General features: G+C 31.8%; 1 protein-coding gene across 1 annotated transcript; it reads right to left on the reverse strand.

Annotated features, from left to right (window-relative positions):
* Positions 1–5,978: 5,978 nt before the first annotated feature.
* Positions 5,979–10,278, reverse strand: LOC144545065 (monoterpene synthase 8, chloroplastic-like). Its single transcript, XM_078293620.1, has 7 exons — positions 10,020–10,278; positions 9,576–9,846; positions 8,647–9,028; positions 8,014–8,232; positions 7,783–7,921; positions 6,903–7,151; positions 5,979–6,646 (listed from the first exon to the last, which is right to left on the reverse strand). The coding sequence occupies exons 1-7, from the start codon at positions 10,206–10,208 to the stop codon at positions 6,353–6,355; spliced, it is 1,743 nt and encodes a 580-aa protein (XP_078149746.1). The 5' UTR covers positions 10,209–10,278; the 3' UTR covers positions 5,979–6,352.
* Positions 10,279–10,691: the final 413 nt, after the last annotated feature.

The following is a 10,691-nucleotide window of genomic DNA, read 5'->3' on the forward strand; positions in this document are numbered from 1 at the left end:
TCATTCGGGGTCTGTCAAATACCATGTTCCTAGAACATGTATCTATGTGATTAAAATGACATCTCGTGTCAGGTGGTTTGTAAAACTTAACCATCTTTTAATCCACATACTAACCTTATAGCGGTAATTAGTGTTCCTGCTAATTACCTTGGTCAGTGACCTTTTAAGAGTATATATCATCTATATTATGGAGTTTCACAATTTCAGTCATGAACTCGAAATGATCCATAAATGCAATAATACTCAAGGTAACAAAATGATATATAAATAAACATTCAATTCATGAACAAAGCTTTATGATAATTTATCGTATTATTGACTTCTAGATTATTACAAACTAACAGTATGTACCATCTTAAATCGTCTTTTAACTTCAAAGCTTAGATGACACCGTCATAATTGAATAATTTGGATTCGGTTTAGAGGAGTCAAAAATTTGTAATTTGGATATAATTCGGGTATAATTTAGAAATGATTTGGAATTATCTAGATTAGAGATCTCAACTCTACACTGAAGTAAAAATTAAAAAAAAATGAATGTTCTGAGAAAAATCCGAGAAAAACTTAGGAATAATTCGTACAATTCACAAAAAATTCGGTCAAAGTTCAGTTAACCGAATAGTTTGACATTTGGTGTGCCATCACAAAAAAAAAAAATTATTTGTGAATAATTCGCAAATCTTATGACTATAAAGATGGTCAAATGATGACCACCGATTGAAGTGCTTGACCCGCCATATTTAGAAATGTTGAATTAGCGTCACAGAAGATGATAAAAGAAATACAAGCAAATTCACACAAATTTAAGACAGAAGAGAGAGACGATCGCGTAGATGCCGGATGCCTGATGCCGATAAGATATCCATATCGTCGAATCTGTATCTTTCTAAAAATTGTCGTATCGTTAATTGTATATATGCAATGAGTAAACCATAAAAGATTAAAACTCAAATTGTGCATTACATCATAAAAGAAATATGAACATAAAGCAAAATAATCATATTCTTATTTCTTAGTCTTACAAGTTTAATCCAAGTAATTATTATTATTAACATATGTTTAATTTATAAGAGAGAAAACATTAATAACAGTACCATTTTCTTTGCCCAGGGGCAGAAACAATGATTTTCAAAAGAAAAGAGCTGACTTTGCTATCAAAATTAGCATCTTTTCTAAACCTAATTAACCTCGCTTTAATTTCCATCCATGTCTCATCTTCAGACTTCAGCTAGTCCAACCCATCTACACTTTTATCTACATGACAGGTTGAGCGGCCCAAATCCAACAAGGTACAAAGGCCCGACTGCTCTTTTCAGTTTTGGTACTATAATTGTCATAGACGATGTCTTCACAGAAGGCCCCAATCAATTTTAGAGCATTGCACTCAAGCTGCAACACGTACGAGTACACTTAACTTTTCATATGGTAGATTCGTTCCCTACGTGAATATATAAATCTGATGGTCTGGGATGTTAATTATTTTCTTAAATTGATAAAGAAAGATGGATCCAAAACAACAGAGTAGACACTTTTTGCGAGAAAAAAAACACATTTATGACAATACTTCATTGCGAAAAGTACAGTCGCGAATAGAAAAAGGAGAATAATGACGGTACTCTGTCGCGAAAAGTCACTTTTTTAATCCTTGTAAAAAGTGTCTCATTCTTGTCGCGAAAATCCTGTTGATATATAAAATTATGAATGTTAAAAATAAAAGAGAGGTGTATGTAATTTGTTGTACTAAAAACTCATAGCATCAGAATCTTCTCTAATTAATTGAAAGAAATTAACACTACTACATAAAATACAACTATACACAGTCATAAAAGTTCTGCAACCGTGTCCGCACACATCATGTATGAAAATATGAATACATTATACACGGTTGCCAAACATACAAGATTCCTAAAAAAAAAACCGTATCTGATCACCAGAAACCATGATTAGTACATAGATCCACAAAAGACCCGTGTATATCTTTTGGAAACCATACATGGCTTGTTAATACAATGCGTGTTGGTTTCCTCTTTGTACACGGTTGGTTGTTAATAACCGTGTATGATTTCAATCTTTTTTTTTTTTTAATAATCCATTTATAATTGACTAGCATCCATATTTACTAGCCATAAAACATACAATATAAAACATACATAATTCAATAAATATTTACAATATACAAGAAACAATATTTCAACATTTCAACAAACAAAAAATAAAAATAAAGTAACAAAATGCAAATCAAAACAGGGCATTATATATATAAATAATATAAAATACATTTCAAGAAACGAACTAGCAAAACCAACACAAAGACTTGTATACATTGAAACTAGAAAAACTGTAAAGTCTTAACATCGAAATAATTTCTTAAATATGTACATTAAAAGTCTAGACATAAAAAATGGTCCTCATCATAACGTACTCTTAGTGAACTGAGTTGAACCATTAATATTCAATATGAGCAAACAAATCATCCTAAAGTTTTGCAATTTTCCTCTCTACCAAGTATCAGAAAAAAGTACTTGTACCATGGGATAATACCTCCAAAATTTGACCTCAGCCATCTAGAAATTCTTGAAGATGTTAGAAAGTTCTGGAATCCTCATGATTGTTTGTGGTATGGAGCCAACCGCATGCATTTTCGGCTGTGCGGCTTGGACTTCCTAACTATGTCCTTTGTCAATTCATCACTCCAAATGCGTGGTTTGTGCCCAAACTGTATGAAGATGCTATTTTATTAGATTGTGCTGTTTTTGCTTAATTCTGTCCTGAAACCACAAAACTTCTCCAAATTTGAAAAAATACTCATTTTCAAAGTCAAAACATAGTCTTTTTTGTATACTTTTGGACCCTATCAAATCCTACCAAGCTTGAATTTTTGTTCATCTACGAACAAAGTTAAGGAGAATCATTCAAACTCAGTGTGTAGCTTGATTTTGGACCTTATCAAAATCACTATTTTCAGAACATCGGGGACCATAAAAAATAAGTGATTTTAAAAAATTCAAAAAAATTGTAAAAAATTTCTAAAATTTGTACAATTTGGAGATCAACTTGAATCGTTCGCTATCAACGTTTTGAACTTTGAAATTGAAGATATAGACGTGAAGTAAAATACTCGCTTTACTTCGCGAAATACCATAGCCCAACTCTCTCTCTCTATATATATATATATATATTTATAGAGCGAGATTAGCTACTCTACTTATATAAGTATATGATGGCATATATTTATAAGTTATTTTTGCGTTTCAAAGTCCAAATAGTCGATCTGAAGCGCTTAACATGTTCTCCATATTAAAATGAGCTTGGAGACCAAATTTTCAATATTTTGGAATTTTTTTACTATTTTTTTTAATTTTTCAAAAATGTGTTTCAATATGGTATAAAAATAATAAAAAAAATTCTTAAATGTATATGTCGATTGTAATATTCTGTAAAATAAAAATGTGAAATTTATAAGTAACAATAATATATGAACATTTGAATAACAGTTTTTTTTTTTAGGAAAATACATAACGTGTAACAGAATAAATTTTACTAATCCGAAGTAATCACCAGTAATTATAAATATTTTGAAAATATGTATTTGACTGTATACAATCATAATCGAAATACTTGAAACTATTATTTTCAATACATATTAGAAAGGTAATTAAAATTAGAAAATGCCAACGTTGCATAATTATTAAATTTATTTATCAATTCAGGAAACTTAATTAATAATTTAATTATAAGAATTGTTTATGAAGTTTCTTTTTCAAACAATTTTGGAATACTTATAAATTAAGTAACTTTGAGGGTTTATTTTATAAAATATGTAAACTCAAAAGAAAAAAAAAAAAAAAACGAAACACAGTGACCGTGGCATTTGAGACACGCGGCTATCATGCATTCATCTCCATCCTCTAATCGATTTTTCCAAAATCACTTCAAGGAGTTAATTTGGTCTCTCTCTCGGAAGAAAAAAAGAAAAAAGAAAAGAAGAGAAATAAAAGAGAGAAAATGAAAAGAAGGTATTGTAAAAAAATTTCAATACTGATGGATAGTCAAAATCCATTCCTTGAAGATGATTAGGCGCATTCAATTGTAATCAAAATCGAATTTCTGGATCGCTAGTTATAAGGCATGTATAGATTCTGCAAAGCGAGAGTTGACGAACTGTCGGATCAAATTTCACAATTGATCGCTCTATTTCCCTACATTATCAGGTGCAGGGTTACTGGACTTGTTTGATATTACATTTTTAAGAATTAAATTGTTATTCCTTTGCCATGTCGAATGATTGTTTGCTGCATTATTTGAGATGTGTGAATCATGTGCATACCCCAATCAAATTATAACTGAATTTTGTGTGATATTGTTGACCTATCATTTTGTACGGTTTACCGTTTGTATGATTCTCCTATTCTGAATTATGATTGAGTCACCACAAGTTTATGTTTATGGAAATCTGTTGAGCTCTGCAAAGTCTAGGAGCTATAGACTAGACTTTGGTTACGGAATCCTTATGCGCATATGGTGAACGGCCCTCGCTAATCCCAGTACCGGTTGGGAGGGGGAAATCTGATTCTGATTCTGACGGTGATTATGGGTGACTATAAATAGACGTCTGATTGATGTCATATCTAGTCTGGGACCGGAATGACAGGTTTGTTTAATGTGTTGAGAATTACCGATTCTGAGTTTATTGCATACGAAATATTATCTGACTATGAACCAGACTTTAATTAACGGTATAAGCCTAAGCACATCAGATGAGGGTCAGTGGATGGTATTGAGTACCGGCAGGTGTGGGTTTAGCGTGGCCACTTGTGTGACAAGTTGGTGGATCATCTGTTTGTGCTACCAGACCTAATAATATGAGTTTAAGCCAAATATATCTCTGTTGAGCTTCATTTGAGATTCTGTGAGTTGAGATTCGATTGAATACTGTGATTGAGCATTTGCATTCACTTATATATAAACTGAACTGTTAATGTTAAGTTGCAAGGATTTAATTCTAGATATGGATTGATTGACAGTCCAGTGGCCTGATTGTGGCAAATTCGCACTGGGAGATAATATTTATATTATTTCTCACCCCCATCCTTTGGGTTATTTTCAGGTTTATTACACGGATACAGAGAGACGGTTTTGGATTGCATCTGACAGCATAACCACATAATACTGAGGTTTTGGGTTGTTATAACTGACAGGATGCGGGAGACATTTCTAAAATATATAGTTTGCCGTATTATGTCAGATAATTTCATAAATATTGGGATTGTGGTTAATATGTAATGGTGTTATTGGTAATACATATAAAAGATCCACTGCCTTACGTATATGTTTTAATAAATATACGTGGCAGGCTGTTATACCCGATTTGGGGTGTGACATCGATAAAAATCGTTTTCTTCGAAAATGAATCTTTTACGGAATATTAACCTTTTTCCATTCATTCAATTTCTAAGGACAGGTGACATGTACAAGGTAACATTAAAACGTACCATGTGATGTATATGTTGAGCGTGATACATTAATTAATTGATGTGGACATGATGGCTAATAAGAGTACCTGAAAATGGACATGATTGATGACCAACCGACAACCATTTGGACATGATTTACACATGTACAAGAGATAAAAAATATTTAAGAGGTGAGAATGCCATCTAGGATGCAAATTTTTGATTGGTTGGCAATTCAATACAACATTCTAACAACCAATAGCTTAATGAAACGAGGATGGTCCCTTCCAAGCATTTGCTACCTCTGCAAACAAAGTGTAGAGACAGTGACACACCTATTCAATGAATGCTCCTTCTCCTTATCTCTCTACCAGTTCTTACAAACTGTACCATTGCCCTCACATATATATGGGGAAATTAACGGCAGTAAAAGAACACAAAGTTTGTTGCTAATTGACTAGGAATAGATCAAAACAGAAAAAATCAGTAAACTGTGCTGCTATGCCAATATTTTCAGAGACAGAATTTTTCAAAATAGAAACACAATCTATTTCATACGCTTAAGAAAATTACATAGTTCTACAGAATTTAAAGTACAAGAGATAACTGAATATAACTACCCACTAATAATCACCCACTATAGAACCCACTAATAACTACCCACCATAGAATAACCATATTGAAAATAACACTACAACACTACAGCAGTTTCACATATCTGAAAAACTGCTATCTAACCAACTCATCAATTCCTACATAAACTTTTCAGAACCAATATTGAATTAATTTTCAACATATCATTCAGAAGGAAATTAAAACAACATGCCAACATGGGGATACACAAGTTGAAAGTAAATTACAGCAATGAAAGAAAGAAGAGAGAAAAAATGTGCATCATTTTAATGAACTGGCTCAAGCAAGATTGAGGTTATTAAATTCTTGGTATGAGTGTCGGCCTTGCCATATCCATCGCCATGTTGGTAAATCTGTTGTGACATGCGTGAACCATTGAAAGCAACATTATAAACAATGTACTTCTCCAAATCAGAATTGCCTACAACTTCACCATTAAGTGATGTCCAGCTTTTCAAAATCATTTCCTTTATTTCTTGGCGAGCAACAGATTCTGTAACACCATTGTCCCGCATATAACATTGAATGGATTTGTCGTTATCCCCTCGCTCTAGCTCATCCTAAAATTAGATCAGTGACATGTAATGCATGAAAATTGTTTGAAATGCAGTGTATAATACAAGAAATTCTTAATATTGATTGCAACCTTATTTTCAAAAAATCTTTTCAGGTTGTCTGAGTCATTTTGAAAGAATAGGAACTAATCATCTAGTTGGGTATGTGACTCCAAATTAAATTTATATGGGCAACACCAAAAAAAAATCATTATTATTTCCTTGTTCTATCCATATTATTTTTAAATATAAATGCACTTACAGTTGATGTTGCTAAGTCGTTATAAAGCCGTAGGTTCATGCATGAATATCGAACAATGTCAGGATAACCAGATGAGAAGTGCTCCAGATCTTTGGCAGTAACATAATGGTTTATACAGTAGGCGTAGGAAAAAGCTATATGGCCTGAAATTGAGACCCATGCGTTCTCTAGGTATTCCTCCAATGTTGGTGCATATCCATTGTGATACCACCTTGCTTCCACTATGTATGCTTTGCATAGATCTTTCCACTGTCAAATTTAATCCAACAATAATTAAATGTACAATAAAAAACAAAATATTTAACCACCACTGATTCCATGATTAATGCTGGTAAATATATGTCTTAGTCAACCTTCATTTTCATTATATATTTAGGGAGACTTAATTTCATGTACACCTTTAAAAATTACCAAAATTACATATCCCCCCTCCAAAACACATAATATCACATTTACCGTTCAAAATTTCAAAAACTCACAAATCTAATCAATTGATTACCTTTTATATTAAAACTTATTTTAAATTTATGAAGTATCCAATTTATCTTTTACTAAAAAATAAAAATAGGTAGCATGTTTAAGAGGATTGTTCAATCTTCTAATTGGGGGGTGTGAGGGAAAATGGCTCATTTCCATACTTGTATGTCCAAATACCACCCTCCAAAGTATAGAAATAAATTATTTTCTCATAGAAACCAACCGATTAGAAGACTGAACATTTTTTTTACATGAACTACATATTTTGAAATTTAGAACGTTATGTAAGACATTTCAAGATGTTTTTGCGGCATCATGAAGTTTCCCCTATTTTTTGATGATTGGATGGTCACCAAATTATGCAAAAGAAACTGTGATTTGGATTAATTATTTAATTAATTACCGCTCGCCTAAGATACGGAATAACATTAAGCCCTTTTTCTTTCAAGACTTCACTACCGTGATCTTCGACCATATTAAATAGAGCTAAAATGCACATCCGAAAGTTTTTGGGAAGCCCCTCTGCAGCAGTGATATCCCAACTTCAAAAGAAAATGATAATTACAAATTGAAATATATATAGCCTATATATTAGTCAGAATGAATCAAGATATATATACCCATAATCACTTACTGTTGGATGGCGTTAGTAAAGATCTCAAGTTCATCCAATGACCCATAAACATCATAAATATCATCAATAGTTGTAATCATACAGTTTGCCTGTGTATTTGCTATTCTATAACTTGAATGCTCTGGCTCAAATGCGCAGCCTACACAACCGATGTAGTTCTCAACGAGCCTGTCGCGAATAAATGGTAGTTTTTCGTGAAGCCCCAAGTCAGTCCACCATCTGAACAATTAAAAGTATATATATAAGTGAAAAGAAATTTAAAAAGATTCGTACAAAGAATTAAGTGATCACTATTACATAACAGTATATAACCAATGCCTAATTTCTAACGATTTGAGACGTTATTGGTAAATAAGTTGGTAAATAAGTCGATCTAATTTCTAACGGTTATCGAGTGAAATATACTTAGTAGAAGATTGCTCCTCTTCTAGCGGTTTGTAACCATTAAAAGATAAACATAGTTTCTCTATCGGCTCCACCACAAATGGTAGGCCTTATTGCTAGAGCCCATTTTTGACCGTTAGAAGATAGACTATATATAGTTCTGTATAATATAGTGTGATAAATTTGAATAATTGAAATGCCATTTCGTTTTTTATTAAATTAATGTATTTATAATAGATTGATATTTACCTTGACACCTGCTTTAGTTCTTTCTTGTACAAGTTTCGAATCAAATTAAAATCCAAAACAGCCAGTTCCAACAGTGCAGGTCTGATCTGCTCGTCTATCTTGTTTTGCTCAATAAACCAGCGAGTGTGCAGTCTTTGCATTCTCCAATTCAGAGGGAGCTCCAGTGCATGGGCAACTTGTTCTTTTAGCCTAGAATTATCATACTTAGAGCTCTCCAAAAAATTTGTTAGGTATTTGGTTGTCAAGTGCCGGGTCATCTCCAACACCTTTTCTCCTTCTTTTGCGAAAAAAGAAGCTTGGTACAAACTCATCATCTCTTTAATGTCTGAACATAGCTTTTCTTTGTAGTTTCCTTTGTCGTCCATGAAACTTTTGAATATATCTGCTCAAAGTTTTTGAAAAAAAATATACCGAGAACCAGCATTTAGTCAGTAACTAAGACAATACATATAGTACAGGGAATTCTAAGTTTGAAACCCGACTGCGAATCTATTGTGAATTTTTTAAATAAACAGACTTGATTTCCAATTATTTTATCTTAATTAAAAACATATTTTTTAAATACTAAAATTATGTAAAAAGAATTGACTTCCATCTTAGTTTATCTTAATTAAAAGTTTTTTTTTTTAAACTGTTCAGGTATCCTCAAGTATAAACTCATTTTCTTCCCAACTAATTTTCATTCTAGCCTTCAAACCTCTCACATGAAGAATATTGATTTTTAGCCACTAGACCGAAAGTTGTTTCTCCATATTTTGCAACTGTAACAACAACTCGTATAATGAAAAAGTAACTAAAAACTAAATGTGTTTCCAAAACTGATAATTCATTTGAAGTTGAATCACTAATTGTGAAAGTAAAATATACACTAGTTGACAACTAAATGTTATCTTTGGAATATATAAAGATACAAAAATTAATTAATATACCTTCCCATACACTAAATCCATGCATCCTCAACAATCTGAAAAGAAGTGATACTTCATAAAGATTATCAAGCATTGCAAATAGAGAAATTTGATCCATTGATTCATGGATGTTGGTAATCACGTCGTTAATCTCGTCCTTGAAATGATATGCCACTCCGAGCTGTTGCAAGGCATCAACAAGCTCTAATTTATCCCTGAGCAACTCTTCCTTGTATATCATTTGACTCACCTCTTTCTTGAGCTTAAATACTCTTTCCATGTTTTTGCCCTCCTTCATGAACATAAACAAAAACAAAAACAAATTAAAACAAACACAATGTGTGTGTCATTTATCTAGCTGATTAATGATTGTACATGTGTATTTGTGTGTGTGTGTCTGTGTATTGAGCTTAAGGAGTTTTCTTTAGGTACAACTAAACTTCAAGATGATATGTATTTGCTTACATGTTCGTCTCCAATATTTATCGACTGTATGAAGTTATCATTCCATATGGTTCGTTGATAATTTCCTGACCGTCGCTCAATCCCTGAAGACTGTAAATTTGCGGAAATACGGAACCGACGACATAAAAGCACTCTCTTTTGAGTCCAGCGAACTGGGATGCAAGATGGAAATGTAAAGCATAGCGCCATTTATTCAAGGAGCTGTAATTAAATTTTAGGAGACAGTTGTGTTTGTGCATATATTAATTTCAGATTGCTAGACTCCTCTACCATTTATAGATATAGAGTCTGGTTACATATGGGGTGATGATATTAAAACAACTCAATTTTATATTAACACAACATTATCAAAATATTTTACTATATAGACAATTTTACCCTTCATTAAGTGTTTCCTTTAAAAACTAATTCTCTCATATATATTAGCTCATAATTGTTTTTCCTTAAAAGTTATGTGTTATAAAGTATGCTATTTTGTGTAAAATATATTTTTCTGTCATATATTATTTTAAAATCTCTTACATAAACGTTACTATAAAGTATATTTATAAACGTTATATTATCATATAATAAGTATTCATTATTTATTTTAATCATATCTTTAAGTTTTTTTAAGGAAATTATAATAGTGAATTAATTTTATTATATTATTAAAATCTATCAACGTTATAT

This window comes from Carex rostrata, chromosome 27, assembly GCF_964058835.1.
Source record: "Carex rostrata chromosome 27, lpCarRost1.2, whole genome shotgun sequence".
Classification (NCBI taxonomy): Eukaryota; Viridiplantae; Streptophyta; class Magnoliopsida; order Poales; family Cyperaceae; genus Carex; species Carex rostrata.